The 25,218-nt window shown below is 41.2% G+C and overlaps 1 protein-coding gene across 3 annotated transcripts in view; it reads right to left on the bottom strand.

Annotated features, from left to right (window-relative positions):
- The window catches only part of klhl32 (kelch-like family member 32), a 199,208-nt gene that overhangs the window by 5,772 nt on the left and 168,218 nt on the right, over positions 1 to 25,218 (bottom strand). For all 3 annotated transcript variants that reach the window (XM_055635854.1, XM_055635853.1, XM_055635852.1), the window contains exons 8-9: positions 7,169 to 7,227; positions 3,139 to 3,331 (exon numbers count right to left, since the gene is read on the bottom strand). In XM_055635854.1, the coding sequence (XP_055491829.1) occupies positions 3,139 to 3,331; positions 7,169 to 7,227 (252 nt within the window). The remainder of the gene's footprint in view (positions 1 to 3,138; positions 3,332 to 7,168; positions 7,228 to 25,218) is intronic.

Here is a 25,218-nt window from a genome sequence, read left to right as displayed (position 1 = left end):
ACTTCACTGGCAGCTTGTTCCATATACCCACCAGCATCTGTGTACAAAAGATGACCCTCTGGTTTTTATTATATTTTTCCCCTCTAGTTCGTGATTCCCTTATCCTGAGAAAAAAAGACCATGAGCATTCACCCTTTTAATTTCCCTCATGATTTTATACACCTCCAAAATCACCCCTCAGCTTCCTGTGCTCCAAAGAGTAAAGTCTTAGGCTGCCCAATCTCTCCCTAATGTTCATGCCTTCAACTCCTAGCAACATCCTCATAAATCTTCTCTGCACCTTTCCAGCTTAATGGCATCTTTCCTTGCCTGATTACAATCTGAACCCAATACTCCAAGTGCAGCTTCACTAACATCTTGTACAATTGTAACGTAATGTCCCACCTTCTCTACTCAATTCCCTGACTGAAGAAAGGCCACCAAGGCAAAAGCATTCTTCACTACCCTATCGACCTGGGACGTAACATTTTCAGGGATCCATGTCCTTGTACTCCTGGATCCCTCTTTTCTACAACACTCCCCAGCAGCCCGACCAATGCCCCTATGGCAGAACTTTCTCTAACAGTTTCTGATTTATTAAAGGTGAGTATGGTTGATGTGTAGACCTCCACGTCCATTCAATGGAAAGGTCTGCTTGTGCAAAGATCAGGACATCTTATAAGTAACATTAAAAAAAAAGAGGAAGAAATTATCTGTAATAAAAGTGTGAACAAAGAAACAAATGCCTACCTCCTAACACAACCTCAGCCCGCCCAAAGTGTTCGACAACCAGTGAAGTTAAATACTGGTGTTAGGCTGAGAAAAATTCACATTTAAAAATACAAAAACCAAAAAGGACATAGAGTGATACAGTGTAGAAACAAGCCCTTCGGCCCAACTTGCTCACACTGGCAACAATGTCCCAGCTACATTAGTCCCACTTGCCTGCGCTTGGTCCATATCCCTCCAAACCTGTCGTATCCATGTACCTGTCTAACTGTTTTACTTAACAGATGGGATAGTCCCAGCCTCAACTACCTTCTCTGGCAGCTTGTTCCATACACCCACCCCCCTTTGTGCAAAAAGGTTACTCCTCAGATTCGTATTTCATCTTTTCATCCTTCACCTTGAACCTATATTCTCTGGTCCTCGATTCCCCTACTCTGGGCAAGAGACTCTGTGCATCTACCCGATCTATTCCTCTCATGTTTTGGTACACCTCTATAAGATCTCCCCTCATCCTCCTGCGCTCTATGGAACAGAGACTCAGCCTACTCAACCTCTCCCTATAGTTCACACCCTCTAGTCCTGGCAACATCCTCGTATTCTAATCAAGAAGGTATCAAGTAAATTGCTAAACAAGAATATAGGTATGAAGAGTGGAGTAGCCTGGGTAAATAACTGCTGTGTACATGTTGTGGATGGTGCACTATGCAATCATGGTGTGTTGGTGGTGAAGGGAATGAATGTTTAGGGTAAAGTTTGAACGCCAATCACACTGTTTGCTTTGTACTAGAATGTGTCATTTCAAACAATTAGATACAAAAGACAACTTAGTGAAAACTGAGTTAGATAAAAAAATATTTGGATATCATGAGAGCAATAGATCGGGTAGATGCACAGAGTCTCTTGCCCAGAGTAGGTCAATCAAGGACCAGAGGACAAAGGTTTAAGGGGAAGAGGAAAAGATTGAATAAGAATCTGAGTGGTAACTTTTTCACATAAAAGGTGGTGGATGTATGGAACAGGGACTGTCCCAATATTTAAAAAGGTTAGATATGTACATGGATAGTACAGGTTTGGAGGGATATGACCAAACACGGGCAGGTGGGCCAAGTGTAGCTGGGACACTTGGTCGGTGTGGGCAAATTGGGCCGAAGGGCCTGTTTCCACTATGTATCACTTTATGACTATCAGTCAGTAAAACCATGACCTGCATGGCTCTGGATCTAGTGCTGGAAGGTGTGTATAAGTTGGGTGGCCCGTTCTCAACCTGTTTGAGAAAGAACTGCAGATGCTGGAAAAATCGAAGTTTGACAAAAAATGCTGGAGAAACTCAGCGGGTGAGGCAGCATCTATGGAGAGGAAAGAAAGTTTCTCCAGCATTTTCTGTCGACCTTTCTCAACCTGCACACACACTACAAACACCTCCTGTGTTGTAAATTTTAGGGCTAGAGCTTGGGAGAGACTATGCTCACTTAGCAGGGGCAAGGAAAGATGTGTCAGTTATAGCTAATTAACTAGTGATAAGTAAGCCCACTGATTTTTGGCGCTGAAAGCCAGAAACAATGATTTTAAAGAAGATGGACTGAAATAAAGGCAATCTTTAGTCTTTGAAAAATGGGCAGCGATGCCATTAAACTCTTTATACTTTTAAATAGATCAGGTAATAAATGATTAAACTAATTGCAATAGACTCTGAAGATGTGTACCATATCAGGGATATATCAGATTTTGGTCCGAACATCTTATAATCAAAGTTTATTGTTCACGAGTGAATTTACCAGAAACATCTGCCAGTACTCCAATTGGTAAGTATGCTACTTTTCAATAATTCAAATTTACTTGACATAAGCTGCAGTCATTTTATTCTTGGCAAACAAGAAAATGCTCTGTTATTGGAATTATACAAACAAAAAAAACTTCTTTTAGAATAGGTTTCAGAAGACACATGAAAGGGTCTGGAATTCATCCTAGTTGCATGCATTAGACATGTGATTTCACCTATGTCTCATACTATGCTTCTAAAATTCAATTCAATGAAGTCAATGCAATCTTAACTTCAGAAGCAGAGCACATCATGCGGACAATTGTGAAGCAAAAGTTTAACATGAGACTAAAATTGAACTTCTAAGAGACATCTAATCAATCCAAGGTCATTACTCTGCAATCCATTGCTGCCCAGTTTCCCTCAAACAGCAGTCATACTTTAATTTCACTGCACATCTTGTATGTGTATGTGACAAATAAACGTGACTTGACTTGGTGGTGTATAGCTTTGTGATTTTCTTCAATAAATAATACAACTAATTAAATGCACATGGAGATAGAATGCTAAAAACAAAATTTTAAAACAATGTGAAAAAGACTTCATAAGAAACTAATTGATGGAATTTGTCATTAATGCAGACTAATTAAAATGTAAGGTTAAATACCTACCTGTGAGTAAGTTGAATTGGCAGCGTACCCACTGGTCGGTGTCTATGTTGTAGCAGTCAATTTCTCGAACCAAAATCCGATCATTATTGTAGTCCAAGTCATTTCCACCAAGTACATAGAGCTTTCTATTGACAGCTGCCATTACATGATAGACTCGCCTCTGTAACATGGGACTGCGGCTAATCCATTTATTCTGAGTCAGAAAAAATGTAGATTACAAAAGGATTTCAGGGCTATTTCTTCATTACTATTATCCTGACATGACCCTAAAGCTATTCTGATCTGCATCATGTCCCCAGAACGCCTCAGTTACTGAACAATATTGTGATGTTTGTAAAGCAGTGAGAGGTGGGCTGGTTCCCACACCTTGTCAGAGCCCGGCGAGTGTGCAGGACAGGTTACAGATGGGGCAATAAACCAGGTGGGAGGGGGTTGGAGCTTTTATTAGATCCATGACGAAGATACAATAATCTGTTGAAATCAGCTGTATCTTTGACAATAATTTTGACTTTAATCTGGGACGACAGATGGCACAATGGGCTAAGTGTTCGGCTGGCGACCGGAAGGTAGCTGGTTCGAATCCCGCTTGGAGTGCATACTGTCGTTGTGTCCTTGGGGCAAGACACTTCACCCACCTTTGCCTGTGTGTAATGTAATGTAATTATGTGAAGCACTTTGGGGTCAATGCAAGTTGACTGAAAATGTGCTATATAAATAAGATTATATATATATATATACACAATTGGTTTCCAAGAGTGGATCAAAGAGAATCTGCAGCTCATTGATTACTTTCTTTAGGAATTTATGTTGTCAATGGCATATTTCTTCACCAGATTTACAAACAGAATTTACAAACAGAACCTGACCTGACAATAAAAGTGTAGGAAGGAACTGCAGATGCTGGTTTAAACCATGGATAGACACAAAAAGCTGGAGTAACTCAGCGGGACAGGCAGCATCTCTGGAGAGAAGGAATGGGTGAAGTTTCGGGTCGAGACCCAGCACCCATTCTTTCTCTCCAGAGATGCTACCTGTCCCGCTGATTTACTCCAGCTTTTTGTGTCCATCTCTGACAATAAAAGTATTGGCAAGAGAATATATATGAGCTTCCACATACACATCTACATGTTTCCCCAGTGTACTCTCTTCCTGGTGAAAATGGAGCAGATTGCAGTCTAAACCAATACCAGTGCATCAACTGCCCCTATCATTCTCTTAAATGGATGACTTCTTATTTTTAAACACTGACCCTTACTTCTCCCACAAGAGGAAACATACTTTCCATGTTCATCCTGTTAAGTTTGCTCATGATTTTATCTTTCCGTTGCCGGACCAGCAGGTCCAGGAACAGCTTCTTCCCTGCGGCTGTTACATTACTCAACACTGTACCTCGGTGATTGCCAATCACCCCCCCCCCCCGGACACTCCTTCCACCAGGAAAAAAAAAAATTGCACTACTATGACTGTATGCACGTAAATATATTGACTTATTGCTCATATTCTATGTCGCTTGTTCATATTCTATGTAGCTCTTCTAAGGAGATGTTAACTGCATTTTGTTGTCTCTGTACTATACACTGCACAATGACAATAAAATTTGAATCTGAATCTGATGATTTTATTGATTTCAATCAAGTCACATCTCGCACTTCCAGCCATTTTGATCAACTTGCGCATTCCAGGTATTAGTCTCGTACATCTCTGAATTGTGTTCAAATGCATGCCGTCATTCTTTAAATAAGGACACCAATACTGTACACTGCACACCCGATGTGATCTCACCGATGTCCTTTCTAAATAAGGCATGACATCCATACTGATGTATTCAACAGGAAAAGAGACACTGGGGAACTGTGTGGTCATTCAAAAATAAATAAATGACTAGCTGATACTAATCAGTGGAGAAAAAGAGGAGTCAGCACTGTTAGCAGCTATCTGCGTGCTCGTTTGCACATGGCAGCTATTATCACACACGACAACGTGCTGAAAACAAAACCCATCTTAAATGACAAATAATAGACTTATTGGAATTCAGAGCCATGTCCTTCCAACTGTGACTTTTGTTGGACATTGTATCTAAATAAAACGCCACATGAATTTTAAAAAGCCAGTGAACGTGTAAACACGAAACAGACCTGATTAGAAAAACATTCACTCTTTGAACACTGCAATGGCAGTTTTTTTATTAAAGGTTCATCTGCAAATAATAGACTAACTCTCCTGCAGTTTTAATCAAGGTGCATAATGTGGTAATATTTCACAACGGTTGCTTTACTGTATGAACAAATTAAGTGTTAAACTTTAATTGAAGCTGTGCTCGCTGAGGACAAACCTTGTGTTTAAGCCAAAACTAAACTAATGGGCATCTTGGTTGGCATGGACAAGTTAGGTTGTTTCCATGACTGTATCTTTAAAGTAAACTAACTCTAATCCTATGTGTGCGAAGGAACTGCAGATGCTGGTCTAAACAGAAGATAGACACAAAAAACTTGAGCAAGTCAGCAGGGCAGACAACATCTCTGGAGAGAAGGAATGGGTGATGTTTTGGGTCGAGACCCCTCCTTAGACTGTATGAGGAAGGGTCTTGACCCGAAACGTCACCTATTCCTTCTCTCCATAGATGCTGCCTGCCCCACTGAGTTACTCCAGCTTTTAAATGTAATCCTATTGTCTAAGGGTGGCACATTGCTGCATTGCAACGCCAGAGACCTGGGTTCAATCCTGACTATGGCTGCTGTCTGTACGGTTTTTGTATGTTATCCCTGGATACAAAAGATTAACCATTGTTGAACCTGATTAATAAATTTGGTTAACTTCTTGCACTAAACATTTTCCCCCTTATCATGTATATGTACAATATGGATGCCTCGATTGTAATCGTGTATAGTCTTTAGGCTAGCAACAAAAGCTTTTCACTGTACCTCAGTATAAATGATAAAAAACTAAACTAAACTCCAGGAATAGTTAAGGGCCTGTCCCACTTAGGCGATTGTTTAGGTGACTAGGCTGCTGCCGGGATGTCGCCTGTATGGTCGTCAGTAGTTTCCTCAGTCGCCGCTGGAATTTCAACGTTGAACATTTTTTGGCGACAGTGAGATGACGCCAATGAGCGTTCCTTGACCTCTCCTGACGTAGCTGCTGTTGTAGTTGTCACCAGGTTGTGCCGGTGCAGACCTTTTTTTTGTTGTTAAAGTAATGATTCTTTTTCAAATTTTATGTCGAGTGGGGGGGGGTCCAGTCGTCGGTTTTTCAGCAACCTGCTACGTCTTTGACAGTCGCCTAAAAATAGCCTAAATGGGACAGGCCCTGTACAGTAAAAGAGCGATATGCCGAAATCCAACATACCAGAATCTCAACATAGATAGTGAGGTAGATGTCTTGACTAATTTTTCCAAATTCTTGTTGAACCACATGAAATATATTCTTGAGTTTAGTTTATTGTCACATATACCGAGGTTACCCCATTTAAGCCCTTAGCACCATGGTAATCCCAGTCAACATTAGGAAAATTAACATTCCCTACTATGACCACTATCAGTTTTGCAACTGCATTCGATATCTTAAACAAATCAAATTACACTTAATCTTTTATATCCAAGGAAATACAAATATCATGTGTTTAATGCTTACTAGTATTGCGATAATTTAGGTACAATTAAAGTAAATTTATACTGCATCTGTTCCAAGGCTGTCATTAATCCTTTACGTTGAATCTCAGAAATGCTCACAGTTGATGCAGGTAAGTACAGGTTGTATGTAATTGCGGCTTCACATCTGTCCTCTAATACTACACTCTTCTTTCAAATTCTGATTATTTTCTAAACCAGTTTCTGATAATTTAACGATTTTCCTATAAGGACACCCGAGTCTTTTTGATTGAGAGCTAAGCTGAGGCATGAGACACTGAGGAAGTTACTGTTAGCAGGTTTAGTTCCCATTTCATAAAATTTTAATTTTCAGTGCACACTTACAAATGTTAAGACTAATCATATGAAGAGTCTTTACAGTATAGAATAACAATGATGCTTACCTGACTTGGATCATACACCATAAGCCTGTTCTGGTATTGAGCCGTGTTCGTCACTCCACCTAACACAAAATAATAATATTAATTCCAGCTAAATAATTACTTGGTGAGTATTTCATTGTACTATTACATTTAATTCCAAATTTTCATCAACATCTATCTCACCCTGCCTTGCCTCTCAATTCAATTCAATTCAACTTTAATGTCATTACACAGATACAAGTATGGGTACAACGAAATGCAGTTTAGCGTCAGTCCGTAGTAATAGTGCAATATAGAAATAAAAATACAAAATAAGCAAACAATGTGGACGGAGAGACTGGAGAAATCTATCGGCGGGACTATGAGTTCAGCAATGTGATAAGTGTTGTTGTAGAAGCTGTTCCTCATCCTACTAGTACGAGACCTGAGGCTCCTGTACCGCCTCCCTGATGGGAGGAGGGCAAACAGTCCATGGTTGGGGTGGGAGGGGTATTTGATAATCTTCCTAGGCCCGTCTCAGACACCGTTTTCGATGGAGGGCATCCATGGCAGGGAGCGGGGCACCGATGATGTACTGCGCGGTTTTCACCACCCGTTGTAGTGCCTTCCTGTCCGCTACGGTGCAACTGCTGTACCATACCGTGAAGCAGGTGGTCAGGATGCTTTCGATGGTACAGCGGTAAAAGTTGGTCAGGATCTGGGGGGACAGGTGAGCTTTCTTGAGCCTCCTCAGGAAGTAAAGACGCTGCTGCGCCTTTGTGATCAGCTTGGAGGTGTTGAGGGACCAGGACAGATCCTCCGAGATGTGTACCCCGAGGAATTTGTAGTTGGAGACGCGCTCCACCTCAGTCCCGTTTATATGGATGGGGGTATGTCTGCCCCCTCTGTTCTTCCTGAAGTCAACAATAATTTCCTTTGTCTTCTTGGAGTTGAGGACGAGGTTATTGTTGGCACACCAGGCTGCCAGGTGCTGGACCTCCTCCCTGTAGGCTGACTCGTCGTTGTCACTGATCAGTCCTACCACCGTGGTGTCATCGGCAAATTTAATGATGGCGTTGGAGCCATTCTTATGGATGCAGTCATGGGTGAAGAGGGAGTAGAGGAGAGGGCTGAGCACACAGCCCTGTGGCACGCCGGTGTTCAGTGTTATAGTGGAGGAGGTGAGGTTGTTGACCCTAACAGACTGTGGTCTGTTGGTGAGGAAATCCATGTCCAATTGCAGAGGGAGGTGGAGATGCCAAGTCCACTGAGTTTGGTGATCAAGCTGGCGGGGATGACAGTGTTAAAGTCGGAGCTGAAATCAATGAACAGCAGCCTGATGTAGGTGTTATTGCTGTCCAGGTGGGTCAGGGCAGAGTGTAGGGCCGCCTTCATCCCCATTTCATAGAAAATAGGTGCAGGAGTATGTCATTCGGCCCTTCGAGCCAGCACTGTCATTCAATATGATCATAGTTGATCATCCAGAATCAGTCCCCTGTTCCTGCTTTCTCCCCATATCCCTTGATTCCATTAAGAATATCCAGCCAGAGCAAGGTCTTGAGGGCAGACCAGAGTTATTGGAGTGGCATCTATAAATTCACAGTGGATTATGGTTCCAGAGCGATTGAAGCTTCATTAGTATCTAACCTGAGTAGTTATTCTTCATACTGACCATGAGTAGAAAATAGCACCAGGAACCATCTTTCAACAGGGTCTTAATGGGAGCCAGGAGAGCTTGTGGTTAGTGACCAATTAGCGTCTACGGACAGTGAGTGGAAGGTACCCAGGGATCCAGTGGCTGGCAGGAACCAATGAATAGTGAATAAGAGAATTCAGTAGACAGAGGAGCCAATGGATAGGTAGCAGGGGATCAGAGGGTAGTGATCAATGCGAGCAAATGGACCATGACAAGAAGATACCAAGGGATAATGTTCAGCCGATGCCAGTGGTGACATCTATGGAGAGCCAGTGGACTGAGAGAAAACCAGTCCGTTGATAATGAACAGAAGGTAGCAGTGGATGATAACCAACAAGAGCCAATGATCAGCATGAGGAGGTGAGTCTGTATTGAGGAACCTGAAGTTTACCCTTCTCCATCTGTAAGCCTGGGGGCAACTGTGACACCAGTGTTACTCCTTCTTTTGAAGTTGATTAACTTGGCACTGTTCAAAGCAAAAGTTCTTGTGAGCATTACCATTACCACACGTCCATGTTGGCCAGTGTACACGTCAACTGAGCCGTCTTAATATTATTTCATTCTATCTTAGGCCGATTGATATTGTCCAAACTTTGAGAGAAACATGCTGCTGGATAAAGCAAAGTGCTTATCTACTTACAATGATATGAAAGGGGAATGATATTTATGATGCCACAAGGATCTGCAGGTGCTGGTTTACTAAAAGAGACACAAACTGCTGGAGTAACTCAGCAGGACAGGCAGCATCTCTGGAGAACATGAAGATGGGTCATGAATATATATGCACATACATACACACAATAATGCAAAAAGACAAAATCAATGCCCCCGTCTATGTAGTTCAGAGCTTATTTCAAGGTTGTGTTAAATAGCTTGATGGCTGTAGGGAAGAAACGTTTTCCAGAACCTGGACGTTACAGTGTTCAGGCTCCTGTATCTTCTTCCCGATGGCAGGACTGTTCTCATGAGATGCTGCCAGACCCGCTGAGTTACTGCAGCACTTTGTGTCTTTTTTGAATGATACAATATTGTAATGATAACATAAGCGTTTTACTCTTAATATGTTGCACAGGTAAAGAAAACAAAAATGATACAATTAATAAATAATCAAATTCTTAAGTACCATTTTAAATATGCAATGGATTAAGGTTTAACCATATAACAATTACAGCACGGAAACAGGCCATCTCGGCCCTACAAGTCCATGCCGAACAATTATTTTTTTCCCCTTAGTCCCACCTGCCTGCACTCATACTATAACCCTCCATTCCCTTCTCATCCATATGCCTATCCAATTTATTTTTAAATGATACCAATGAACCTGCCTCCACCACTTCCACTGGGAGCTCATTCCACACCGCCACCACTCTCTGCGTAAAGAAGTTCCCCCTCGTATTACCCCTAAACTTCTGTCCCTTAATTCTGAAGTCATGTCCTCTTGTTTGAATCTTCCCTATTCTCAAAGGGAAAAGCTTGTCCACATCAACTCTGTCTATCTGTTTAGCCACATAAACTTGAGATTTGAGCTGTGCGCTCCGGGCATTCAATACGACCTGAAGGTGACTCACTTTTAAGTACGATCATAGCAAAACGCAAACCGAGAAACAACCCTCCATGCATGAAACTCCAGTGTACAATCTATTCTTATGACAGACCCCACCCCCCTTCGACTTAATCTTCTGTCGACAGCTCAGTAAAAACACCACTAATCCTTGAAAAGATGAGAAACTCTAAACTCCACATGTACGACTTAATCAATCAGTAATAGCCTTCGTTGACACAAGAAATTAGCCATGTGTTCCAGTCGGTAATAATATCTATTCTTGGAAATTTATTTCTTAAACATTGTGGAAATTTCATGCAGTGAAGATCATGTCCATACCGTCTGGATTGACAGAATCTACATTGTGGCTCAGGAAATGTTGAATAACACAGACTAACGAAGAGGGCCGGTCTTTTCAGATGTTTTATATATACATTATTCTCGGGCACAAAACTGTTCCTTCACAAATTCCACTTGACATAATTGACACTTGTTAATTTTTAATCTGTCTGCTCCAGGCCTAGGCCACAAACTGGTTACAGCACTCGTTTCCATTTAAATCATCAATGACTCCCAGCGTTTTAGTGATGTAGATCATATTTCGCTCAATCATCTTTACCCCCACTTAAATCAAGTTCTGGCAAACTTTAGCTGCATATCCTAGAGATATGGCTGTTCTCTTCTTTGATCTATCTCCAAGCCACAGAATCGTACCAGACAGAAACAGGCTCTTCGATCCACCCTCTGTACCAGCCACCTGTTGCCTATCTACACTAATCCCATTTTCCAGCACTTGGCCCACAGCTTTTTATGTCATGCTGTCTCAAGTACTCAACAAAATACTTATTTCATTTTGTGACATCACTCCTCAGACAGTGTGTTTCAGCTTTCAATCAACCCTTAGGTGAATAATTTCTGTCTAAAATTCCCTCCAAACCTCTAACGCCATTACCTTAAACCTACCTGGACACCTCTGCCAAGACCCAGAACTTTCTCACCGCCTATGTCCTTAGATACCACAATTAAGTCCTCCTTCGGTATGCTCTGATCCTTTAGAATCCAGCTTCATATCTGAAATGCTCCAATCCAGGCAACATCCAAGTGAAGATAGACACAAAATGCTGATATAACTCAGCGGAACGGGCAGCATCTCTGGAGAGAAGGAATGGGTGACGTTTCGGGTCAAGACCCATCATCAGATCCTTTCTGTGTCTATCTTCAGTTTAAACCAGCATCTGCTGGTTCCTTCCTACACAACATCCAAGTGAAGCTCCTCTCCAACCCCTCCAGTACAAATGACATCCTTCCTATAAGCGTGGCGATCAAAATTGTGCCGTATGTTTCGTATGGTTGTACCAATTCTCCCTCTTATATACTCCATCTTGGCTTTTATTGAATCACACCTCTCATGAGATAGATGGACCATTTTGCCCTTTGAGCTTTTCCAGTTTACAGAGCAATTTAACTATTCCAGATGGGGCGTGTCAAAGGCTTTGGAGAAGTCCATAGTAGCAACTGAACTGCTCTCATTAATTCACTTAACCATCTCTTCAAAAAATTAGCACCATGACAAAGCCACCCCTGATTAATCCCTGCCTTTACAAACCCAGATTAATCCTGAGCCTTAAAACATTTTATCAATTTGTACTGTTCTATGTTCTACAGAGTTGGGCACAGACATGGTGGGTCGAAGGGCCTGTCCCTTTGCTGTAATCTCTATGCTCAATAACTTCTCTACCACTGTCGTTAGATTAATTGCCCTGTAATATCTGGTGTATCCCTGCTGCCGGAATAAAGTTACATCATCACTGACATACATTTATCTGGCATTTCTTCTGTGACCAGAGAAGATATAAAACTTTCAGTCAATTTCCTAACCAATCTGTCGTTGGGATAATCTCATCTTGCCCTGGGGATTTTTCTATTGTTGTCTGCTGAAACATTCCTTTTCAAAGGTACTTGGTTCTAGAATGCACAATCCTCCTCCCAGAATTCTCCATCTACAATGTCCTTCTCCATCGATGGGAAACAGTCATTTAAGACCTCACCTGTATTCTCTAACTCCATCCAAGATCTGCCATTTTAATTAAATTACCAAAAATACCTTGAGCAATCAAAATAGAACAGAATCTATCCACCTATTTATTGTCACATTTTTTAAACAATGCTTTTACATTGACATTTATAAGAGGTGAACATTTAAAATAAACCTTTCCAAAGTGTCAATTAAGAATCCTGGTGCAATTATTTAATTACGGGCTAATAATGGGAAAAAAGCTTATACTTAAATTCTGGAAAAATGCGCCGACACCAACAATAAAAATGTGGATATCAAATATGTTTGAAACATTACATCTGGAAGAGATGAGATTCCTCCTAGCCGGTAAAGCAGACCAATTCCAAAAGACATGGTCTATGTTTCTGGACCTATTACAAGTATGAGGTGCAATAGTCAGGACCTGGTAACGGGAGGTAAAACAACAAAAACAGACTTGGTTGGTAGTCCCCTTTCTGCGGAGTTTAATGTTATAATAGAGCGATTGTTTCTATTTTCTCTTTCTTTCTTTTCTAGGGTCTATTTTCTCACTTTACTTCCTTCTCTAACTTCTTTCCTAAGGGGCTTTCTTTTCCCAACACTCTTGCACTTCACGACTCTCTTGCACTTTCTTTACTTTACTTACTTCTACCTTTTTCTTAAAGCTCAAAAAAATGAAGCGGTACAAAAAATGTATTAAGATATATGTGTTATGCAGGATTGTAATTTACCGTACTTCTAATAAAAAAAAAAAAAAAAAAATAAAAATTAAAAAAAATTACAGATTCAAGCAACTTAGCGATGAAATAAAATTAGTTTAACAAAAATCCTCCAAGCTGGCCAATAATATCTGCCTTACACCAATTTCAACCTTCTCCCAAGGTCCTTGTGGCTAAGGGGATCAGAGGGTATGGAGAGAAGGCAGGTACGGGATACTGAGTTGGATGATCAGCCATGACCATATTGAATGGCGGTGCAGGCTCGAAGGGCAGAATGGCCTACTCCTGCACCTAATTTCCATGTTTCTATGTCCAAACTTATCCTTATTCCTAACTCTTAAAACATAAAGATTTGTGTTCACTGTTCTCAAAATGCTCTCCCACTGAAATGCCAGTCACCTGGCCAGGATTGTTTCCCAATACAAGGCCTAGTTATGGTCGCATCTCAATAGACAATAGGTGCAGGAGTAGGCCATTCGGCCCTAGAGCCAGCACCACCATTCAATGTGATCATGGCCGATCATCCCCAATCAGTACCCCGTTCCTGCCTTCTCCCCAAATCCCCTGACTCCACTATCATTATCTCCAATTAGACTATCTGCACATTATTTCAAATAGCCCTCTTGGATTCACCTATCAAAGCCTCTTGAACTGGTAAAGTCCCAGTTAATATTGGGGAAGTTATAGTCACTCAACTGCAACAACCCTGTTGGTTTTGCATTTTTCTATCGTCTGTCTACATACCTATTCTGGTTCACATCCAGTGCAAATTATAAATAAGCAGTGTTGGCTCTTTCTCGGACTCTGCCCATTCCTATTTTCAGACGTTATTCATACAATACAATAATACTTTATTAGCCAAGTGTGTTTTGCAACATATGAGTTTTGCCAAGTTAGTCATACAAATAAAAAGTAACAGAACACACAAAATACATTTTAACGTAAACATCCACCACAGTGACTCCTCCACATTCTTCACTGTGATGGAAGGCGAAAATAAAGTTCAATTTCTTCCCTTCTTTGTCGTCCATCGATCGGGGGCCTCGAGCCTCCCGTTGACGGGATGATCTTACTTCCATAGCCAGCAGCGGGCCCCCTCGTCGGGGCAATCAGCTCCTGCATTGGGGGGTGGGAATCTCAGCACCCCCATGCCGCGAGATCGGACGGGGCTACTCGAACGTCGTGAGGCTTCCAGAGCTCCCGACTCAGTCTCTCCTCGGACTGCGAGCCCTGGATGGTAAAATCCGCAGGGCACGGTTGAAGCGATCCCAGACAAGAAATCTACCCCAATGGTAAGTCCACGCCCCGCGGTGGGGCTCAGTCAGTCCCGAGCGAGGCCGCAGAGCAACCGGAAATACGACCAGAAAAACAATCGCATCTCTGGCAAGGTCAGAAACTGAAACGTTTCCCCCGACCCACCCCACCCCACAAATAATACAAACCAGGGAACATTTACATCAAGTTTGTAAACTCTATAAAAATAACAGGATAATCAATATTTTAAATATATACAGGTATGTGACTTTATGAAGAAATATACACATAGATTTCAAACTATATTTTTAGACCCTTTAGAAAAGCAATGAATATAAAGGCTGATTCACAAAAATTTATATCATACTTTTATAATAATATATTAAATAGAGAATCACCCTCAACAGAAGCATTAAGGGAAGATTGGGAACATGAGCTAATGATAAAGATCTCGAAGGATAGATGGGAAAAGTATTTGATGAATACACATAACTGTTCTATTAATGCAAGAGATAATATAATTCAATTCAAATTATTATATAGACTATATTATTCAAAAACGAGGTTGAATAAATTTTATCCAAACGTCTCTCCCAGATGCGATAAATGTTTGTTTCAAAACGCTAATATAACACATTCATTTGTAGGATGTACAAAGTTGAATAAATTTTGGAGTGATATATTTGATATATTTACAAAGCTTTTCAAGTCAAGAATAGAACCCAAAACGGAATGGATTATATTTGGAATAATAGGAGAAGATACCAATTTTAAAAAAGACCAAAATGGGTTATTAATTGGAAAGAAATTGATACTTAAATTTTGGAAAAATACAACCATACCAACTGTTAAAATGTGGATTAGGAATATGATGGACATAGCACGTCTTGAAGAAATGAGACTCCGACTAATAGATAAATATGACCAATTCTTAAGGAGTTGGTCTCCTTTCATCGACTTTTTGGAATCATGTGATGCAGCGGTACCGTAAAGATTGCTGATCTACATCTCCGAATACAGATTTGAAAAATTCTCTTTTAAGGGGCCTTCTCTTCTATTTCTACTTTCCACTTTTTCTTTTTCTTTTTTCTTTTTTATATACACACTTCACGTTTTTCTACTCTCTACCATCTATTTTTCCACTTTTTCCTCTTTCTATTGTTTTCTTTTTCTTGTCTTGCTTACTTCCTTCTTATAACATAAAACTAGAGGTTGTACATAGAATGGATTACGGTATGACATAGTTGGCACCTAAAATTAGGTTTTGTACTGTATTAACTTCTAATAAAATAAACAAAAAAATAAAAAATAAATAAAAACATAAAAATAACAGGCTGCCATCGTGTGGCACACCAGGTGGTAACCTCTACCTTCCCCTCAATTCATCCACTTGCTGACCTGCTGCTCTAACTCCAACTCCCCTGCCACTCTAATTATGACACAATACAACTTTATTCATCCCCGTGGGTCACATGGTTAGTATCACCCCATAATACGTAGACACAACATGCTGGAGTAACTCAGCGGAACAAGGCAGCATCTCTGGAGAGAAGGAATGGGCGACTTCTCAGGTTGATATCCTTCAGACCCAAAAGGTCACCCATTCCTTCTCTTCTGAGATGCTGCCTGTTATGCCCCTGTCCCACTTAGGAAACCTGAACTGAAACCTCTGGAGACTTTGCGCCCCACCCAAGGTTTCTGTGCGGTTGTCAGAGGTTGTAGGTAGTGAAAGCAGGTAGGGAGACTGACAAAAACCTCCGGGAACCGCACGGAAACCTTGGGTGGGGCGCAACGTCTCCAGAGGTTTCCGTTCAGGTTTCCTAAGTGGGACAGGGGCATTACTCCTGCATTTTGTGTCTATCTTTGATGTAAACCAGCTCTTGCCTACACCTCTTGAAACGTGCTGCTCGGAAGCTGGTATGTATAACACACAGAAAATACAGAGCTAATCTCTCACTGATTAATCTCTCCTTGACATGGTGAATGCTTGACAAGCAGTGAATATTTTTTTATTTGGGAGTAGAACACCACGGAATATCTATTATTTGTATTTTAAAGAGAGCATATTCAGTGTTCAGTTCCATTTCGGAATGTAATTCCATCCACATGTGCACTTTATATTCATGCCGATCTATCAGCGAGGAACTCTGAAGATTTGCATACAAATTTGATTGTACAAAAACAGGTATTAATTTAGAGTGTTCTTATTGTTTAATTTGCTTAAAAGTGAGGTGCATTTGCCTGTTAAAGTTCTCAAAATTCATCAAGCTGATTTTTCAGTTACGTTATGCTACCTCATGCTGGCACATCATCCCTTGCAATCAAAGCCCATGGATTCCAGGGCTCACCTATTGAGCGTATCAGACAGATTAACATTTCATTCTATTTGCTTCCCAGGGGTCTAATCAGCAGGCTAAGGTTTCAGTGCAGCTATGATTAAATCACCTGATGTTGTTAAAGATGATTCTACAGCTCTTGGTTTCAGTCTTGACAGTGTATCTCTGGCAAGAGACTGAATCTTGACTCTCCTCTGTAGTTTTAATTTCAGATCAACAGCATGTACAGTTTTCATTTTAGTGGTTTGTCTTTTTTGCATTTTTCTCAAAAATATTGTAGCAGCTGTTGGCTAGGAAACGTAGCTCTGTGATGCAACTCTGCTTCATTGAAATCTTCTATTCTTATACTACAAACTTGCATTCTTGATTGTGATTGTGCTTATGTATGTGTGATTTTATGAATTATATGTTAAACAACAATTTTCACTGTATCTCAGCATGTGACAATAAAACACTATTGATTAAAAATGTAGTTTACGTTGTGCCCAATGGAGAGGCAAATTTGTGAAACTGCAAAGGCTCCATCCACTGTGTACATTGACTCAGGGGGCCTGAACTGGCCAAGTCCTGACCTGAAAAGCCAGAATTTGGTCAAAGATTAGTCCCCAGTTGAAAACAATGCGAGTCATTCTGTGGTAATTGACTCCATGTAGCCTGCTACCTTTGAGCCCTAGAATGCATGTAGGAAGACACAGATCACAGATGGAGACAGAGACAGACAGAGGGACATTTGGCTTGAAATGGTTCAGAAGTGGTAGGATCAGAATTAGGCCATTCAGCCAATCAAGTCTACTCTGCCATTCAATTATGGCTGATCTTTCTTTCCCTCTCAACCCCATTCTCCTGTCTTCTTCTCATAACCCCTGACATCCATACTAATCAAGAATCTATGCCTTAAAACTGTCTTGGCCCCCACAGTCTTCTGTAGCAATGAATTCCACAGATTCACCACCCTCTGATTAAATATATTCCTCCTCATCTCGTTCCTAAAGTAACGTCCTTTTATTCTGAGTCTATGACTAATTTCAGACTGCATGCCATGTGCTTAATGCTAGAGTAAAGGACACCAACAGGTTGAAGATAGATATTTATGTGGTTAATGTCTGAACTAATGACATTGATAGGACCACAACGGCATGTTGTGCCTGTTTCCCATACTGAGGGATCAGTCATTGCCATCGTCCGGATCGGTATAATATATCAGGGGCGGAAATCCCGGGGGGCCAGGGGGAACACGTCTCTTCCCCCCCCCCCCCCCCCCCCCCCGGTCAGCAGGCAATGGGGGCTGGACATGATAATTCAGCGCGATGATTGGAGGAGGGAGACGTGCCAAAACACTCTCGGTACAGACCTGCGCCTCATCAACAGCCAGGATCGATCCCGGCTCTCCAGCACTGTCCCGTCCCCACCCGAGTGCCCCCACGCCCGGGGGTGGCCAGAGACGTCGGGAGTCAGACGGGCACGGTGCCCCCAGGCCCACAGCCAGCGCAGAGAAGCAGCGCTAAACCCAGCTCAACTCTGCCTGATTAATTTAGTTTAGAGATACAGTGTGGATACAGGCCCTTCGGCCCACTGAATCTGTGCCGACCAGTGATCACTCCCATTAGAGCAGCACTAATGCACACTAGGGACAATTTACAATTTTTACCATAGTCAAATTAACCTACAAACCTGTACGTCTTTGGAATGTGGGACAAAACCGGAGCACCAAGGGGAAAACCCGCGCGGTCTCTGGGGCTGTAAAGCAGCAACTCTACCGCTGTGTTACTAGGCCGCCCCTGTGGAGTGCCACTCTGAGGCAGTCAAGGCCAGAGGGTTTAGAGTTATGTCAGAGTGTGAACTAGTCTTCTTGCGTTTGAGGCAGCAGCAGTTATGTAACGTCCTCCTGGCGCTGTAGCCAGTTCAATGTGCTGTTGTCGAGGGCCCATGAGGTGGAGGACAGCGCAGTCGAAAATAACGCACTGCGCTGTTTGCTGGTATGCTCCACACACGCAGGCTGCTGATGAACTAGTGAATTGATGCAATACTCTGAAAGCCCTTCATTGTCTCCAAGGTTATTTGTCAGTGAAAATAAACTTGAAATTCAGTGGCAGCATAGGAGAAGATGATGACAAGTGTCCTCTCCCAGGTCTACTCATGCTCAACCAGCTCTGTTGGGTGGGCCACATGATCCATGTACCTAATACCAGACTTTCAAAACAATTACTCTCCTAAGCCAAGTTTCAGCATGGCAAGCGGTTTCTAGGAGTATGATAAAATACATTGAGGACCAGAGGACAATAGCACATAGGTTTAAGATGAAGGGGAAAAGATTTACATAGAAACATAGAAAAATAGAAATTAGGTGCAGGAGTAGGCCATTCTGCCCTTCGAGACTGCACCGCCATTCAATATGATCATGGCTGATCATCCAACTCAGTATCCCGTACCTGCCTTCTCTCCATACCCCCTGATCCCCTTAGCCACAAGGGCCACATCTAACTCCCTCTTAAATATAGCCAATGAAGTGGCCTCAACTACCCTGGCAGAGAGTTTTTACCATAGTCCAGAGATTCACCACTCTCTGCGTGTGAAAAAAGTTCTTCTCATCTCGGTTTTAAAGGATTTCCCCTTTATCCTTAAGCTGTGACCCCTTGTCCTGGACTTCCCTAACATGGGAACAATCTTCCTGCATCTAGCCTGTCCAACCCCTTAGAATTTAGAGTAAGTTTCTATAAGATCCCCTCTCAATCTTCTAAATTCTAGAGCAGTATAAACCAAGTCTATCCAGTTCTTTCTTCATAAGACAGTCTTGACACCCCAGGAAGCAGTCTGGTGAACCGTCTCTGCACTGTCCCTCTATGGCAATAATGTCCTTCCTCAGAACTAGTGAATTGACCAAAACTGTACGCCCTACTCCAGGTGTGGTCTCACCAAGACCCTGTAAAACAGTGCAGTAGAACCTCTGACAAGTGCTCCCCATCTACTCAAATCCTTTTGCAATGAAAGCTACCATACCATTCGCTTTCTTTACTGCCTGCTGCACCTGCATGCCTACCTTCAAGGACTGGTGTACAATGACACCCAGGTCTCGCTGCATCTCCCATACCTTTCCCAATCGGGGAAAATATTTAATAGGAATATGAGAGGTATTTGTTTTCACACAAAGGTGTTGGGTGTATGAAACAAGCTACCAGAAGAGGTGGTTGAGGCAGGGGCTATCCCAACGTTTGAAATACAGTTAGACAAGTGCATGGATAGACACAAAATGCTGGAGTAAGGTGGGAAAGGCAGCATCATTGGAGAGAAGGAACGGGTGACACTTCGGGTCGAGACCCTTCCTCAGACTGATCTCGACCCGAAACGTTACCCGTTCCTTCTCTCCAAAGATGCTGCCTGTCCCGCTGAATTACTCCAGCATTTTGTGTCTAGCTTTGATTTAAACTAGCATCTAAAGTTCTTTCCTTCAGGTGCATGGGCAGGGCAGGTTTGGAGGGATATGGACCAAACGCAGCCAGGTGGGACTAGTGTAGCTGGGACACCAGGGCATTCTCACAGTCCCTTTGAAAATTTCTTCACAGACTTACAAAATCCATTGCTTGCAGTCAGTCAAAAATGGAGAAGGAACATCTGGTAAGATGTCTCTACAATGGAAGACAATGCACAAACTTTGGAAGCAGCATACAACATCCCTAGCCATACATCCATCCATTGAGTCAAGCACCCCCTGTTCCATCTAGTGCAGAGTCTGCGAATACTGTGACAAGCACTCTAGAAACAGGAGTGAGAATAAGGTGCGCCATGACTTATGCTGATTGCAAAGATGCATGTTCAAGATTATGAATTTTCTGATAGTAGTGGGTACAATTATTATGCATATGGATATCTGCATTTTTTAAAAAAATATCTACATTTATCCACGAACAATGCAACAAAAATTTAAACACCCTGAAATGTACAAAATTTGTTAAATGTTGAAATGTTTTCCCTGTTTTCAAACAAAGCACTTGCAACAGCATTTTCTTTTTAGTAGGAAATGCAGTTTTTCAAGCACTTGCAGGGATGACCATTTCTGACCACTAAGAATTAGAAGAGGAAAGATAGAGGCGTAAAGAAGCCTTTCGTAGGTTTAAGTCTGTGAAATTTGAAGCCTCACAGAAAACTGCGGAAGACTCTTTTCCCCCTCAAGATTTTTTTAAATTGTTAATTTGACTAACCTCTTTCTATTCATTGTGATTTTATAGTGTGCAATTTGTTACTTGCAGTTTGTTTTCAAGTACTACCAGCTGCCATGGTTTTAATCATCGATGTAATAATTGCAGTATTTCTAACTAATCGTGACTGACAATCAAAAATTCACAGCGATGTTTCTGGCATAACTGATGCATTTTGTCCCCAAAGTAATGTTAAAAATTACAGCAAAACCCAGTTATTAAAAGCCTTGAAACCATAATTAGCGATGAGCAAAATCAAGTTTTGATTCTTTTGTCTCTTCCGTTATGTTAATCTTGATATTGTTTCACTATGTTTTCCCCAGTCGCATACCATTCGACAATTTAAACGACAAGGAACAGCATCTCATATTTTGCTTGGGCAGCTTACAGCCCAGTGGTATGATATTGATTTCTCTAACTTCAGGTAGCCCTGGCATTCCCCCTCTCTCTCTCTCTATCCCTCTACCACCTAAGTCACACCACCTTCTAATTTTCACCCAACGAGCAGCTAATAATGGCCTTATTATCGTTACATTTTTGCATATCTTTCATTCGTTGTTCTTTATCTCTCTACATCATCGCTTATATCTCACGTTTCCCATATCCCTAACCAGTCTGAAGAAGGGTCTCGACCCGAAACGTCACCCATTCCTTCTCTCCAGAGATGCTGCCTGTCCCACTGAGTTACTCCAGCTTTTTGTGTCTATCTATGGTTTTTAACCCGTGTTTGGCACAGCATTTTTGTGCTTCCCCACCAAATAACATGAATGGATGATATCAACAACCTGCATGAGGCAGTTTCATTTCCAGAATTTAAAGAGTGAATGCATGCAGTTTGATGGATTTTGCCCTTGGGAGTGCACCAGAAGGAAATGGCAGAATGAAGCGCGAATCTGATGTATAAACTTCCAAAGCTGTAAAAAAATAAATCTAAATTTGTAAAAATAACATCCAGAATGTGCAAAGTAATCACTATCAGCAGTATCACTGTCAACAAAGGTTTTCATAGTAGCAGACAAGTAAGCAGTCGTGAGGTGTCAGTGCTCCTTGGCATATTTCCCTGTCATATCTCCAATCTCCTCAATTGCCACTGTGTTCACATCATACTTTCTCTGGCGATTCCAGCAAGCCCAGGAAACATGTGGAAACACAATGAAATCAATTTATTTCTACCTTTGAGATCCTACCCTTTAAGTATCACTATTACAAATATACCACATTCACTACTGCCATCACAATCTACCAGCCTGCTAGTTATCATCTCAAAAAAAATTCCAACTAATTTATATTCAAACACAATTTTACAGTCATGGGATCATAAAGCATGGACACGCCCTCCAGGCCAATCTGCCCATGCCGACCAAGATTCATGCTCGTCCCACATGCCCACGTTTGGCCCATATCCCTCTGAACCTTTCCTATCCATAAATCTTGATTTATTAATTCATTGTGACTCTCCCCAAACATAAATTTTTCTAAAGGACATTGGTCCTCCATACCATGATTGATTCTAGTATTTACCCTTATGGTGCTGGCCAGTTCAAATTGGGCTGTCATCTTTCCCTTGAAAGAAGAGTTAAGTTTACCTCATTCCAGTCCAGGGGGAATCATGATAAATCATTCTTCCTGTACATTGGACTGGCACCGATGACTGAAAAAATAACATTACCATTGTTTAAAAACAGAATAAGGTATGACCTAAGTAATCACAAGACAATTAATTTAGCTTTGAAAGTGGGCACATTGTTGGAATCAGTTCTGTGGGACATCATAAAACTGCGTTCAGAAGGACACAGAATAATCAGGGACAATCAACATGGACTTATTAAGAGAAGGTCATGACTAACTTGGTTGGATGATTTGAGAAAGCAACGTAGAGGTTGGTGAGGTAGTGTTTTTTTTGTGTTGCCTGCATGGATATTAGGAAGGTTTATGGTAAGTCATCTATGGTGGGCTGATCGAAGGAGTAAAGATGCATCTGAGGGACCAGTATTTTCTTACTCGCAAGAAACAAAACAATAATGTTTGATCAGTGTTTTGTGGAGGATGGTGCCAATTATCATTGTTATTCAGGGAGGCAGAAACCCTCATTACTTTTAAAAGATACTTGGATTGTGACCTATGGAACAGTTACAGGAAGATGGGATAAGGCAGAGTCACTCTTTTTAACTGCAACAGATACTGTGAGCCTCCTTCAGTGTCCTACATTGCCGATAATGTAACGTTTCTGCCTAGTTATTTGCACTAATCCTTTTTATATTACCAATTAATGCTTTTGTAAATACTTTTATCCCTTTTGCTAGTTTCTCACTCAGTTTTCATTCTCAGTCAATTTATTGGTGATCCTTTCCTAAATTCCAAAAACTCGTGTTTGATTTTCTTTGCCCACATATTAAGCCCTTAATCCACCGCCATCTTTGATTACTCTGATTAGCCACAATTTGATCATGTTAATTTGTTAACATTTATTTTTTTAGGATTTAGGATTTCTTTAAATATTTGTTATTGCTTATAAAGTATTACGTCTTTTAATCTAGTTTCCCAATTTATCTCACCACTCTCCTTTCATATTTAAATCTTTTACTTTGTCCAAGTTTTATGTCCTAGTTTAAGACTAAAGTAGTCAGAAAATATTACTTCAACCATTCTTCCCCAAAGTCTCCTCTCGCACAAGGTTATTAATTAACAATGCTCAAATTAACTGTACTAAATCAAAATTTGCTTTTAATAAAATAGTTATTCATCATTCCGATCTCAATAAACTATCTCACCTTTATTCTCCACATTGAATGTAGCCTCTGTGAAGATAACTGAGTCTGAAGAAGGGTCTCAACCCGAAACGTCGCCTATTCCTTCGCTCCATAGATGCTGCCTCACCCTCTGCGTTTCTACAGCTTATTTGTCTACCTACTGAATTAACCTTGTTTCATTCAGATTAATTTTCTTATTTATTCCGAGTCTAATACTGCCACAACTGTTAAAGCACCTACTGACCAGTCCCTGTATTTTATGATCTTACCTTCTTCAAAATCAATTCAACATCTTGATTTTTCAAGGTAAGATGCATTCTGACTCCTTTCTAATAAATCAAACATCCCAGAATGTTCAGTTTTGAACCGTGATCACTCAACAATCACAGCTCAGGAGTGGGAATCTGTTGAAATGTATTTAAGTCAACGACTGTACATTTTTAAGGGAAAGTACAATGGGCAAGCACTACTATATTGCAATCTTTGCAAAAGAGATTTTGGATGCGTTTCTACAATTTTAGCTAACATTTTTCCGATTTTCAAATCAATGCCCATATTGATTTGCTTGATTTTCTATTTCTGACGTATACTGTTTATTCTGACCAAAATGTTATAACCATGATTCTTTTCTTAAAGTTTTTCCATTTTCCACTTTTCAGACTGCTCCCAAGTGCACCAGACTAATTTGAAGCTCTATTGCCCTGGTTATTTTATTTTTCACTGGGCTCACATAATAGTCTGCCTGGCATATACATTCTTGGACCATGGCATCTCAATTCTTTCAGCAAAATCTTAATACCTCATCTGCCTATGTGCACAATATTAACTAGGTCCTGATATAGACACAAAATGCTAGAGTAACTCAGCAGGTCAGCATCTCAGAATAAAATGGATATGTAATTTGGTTCAAGACCCTTCTTCAGACTAGATATAACTGGTCTTCATTTCAAGAGAGAGTTAGATTTAGCTCTTAGGGTGAAGGGAATCAAGGGATATGGTGAAACAGCTGAAACGGGGTACTGATTTTGGATAATCAGCCATGATCATATTGAATGGCGGTGCTGGCTCGAGGGGCCGAATAGCCTACTCTTACACCTATTTTCTATGTTTCTATCTAGTTTTGATTAGATCCTGGTCCAAGTCAGTAACAACCAGCCAGGTTACACATATGGAAGTGATTATGATAAAAACATGGTATCGTGGACAGTGATGATGTTATCAAGATTCTGATCAGCTGGGTGAGTGTGCCGAGGAATGGCTCACTCACCCAGTTCAGTTCAGTTTGAGCTGTCCTATTTTAGGAAGTTGAACAGGTCCTGCACAGTAAACGGTGGGCCCTGAGAAGTGTAGGAAGGAACTGCAGATGCTGGTTTACACCGAAGATAGGCACAAAATGCTGGAGTTCAGAAGGATGAGAGGATATCTCATTGAAACATATAAGATTGTTAAAGGTTTGGACACGCTAGAGGCAGGAAACATGTTCCCGATGTTGGGGAAGTCCAGAACCAGGGGACACAGTTTAAGAATAAGGAGTAAACCATTTAGAACGGAGACGAGGAAACACTT

Source organism: Leucoraja erinacea, chromosome 5 (assembly GCF_028641065.1).
Source record: "Leucoraja erinacea ecotype New England chromosome 5, Leri_hhj_1, whole genome shotgun sequence".
NCBI classification, from domain to species: domain Eukaryota; kingdom Metazoa; phylum Chordata; class Chondrichthyes; order Rajiformes; family Rajidae; genus Leucoraja; species Leucoraja erinaceus.
This window is presented reverse-complemented; position numbering and strand designations above follow the sequence as displayed.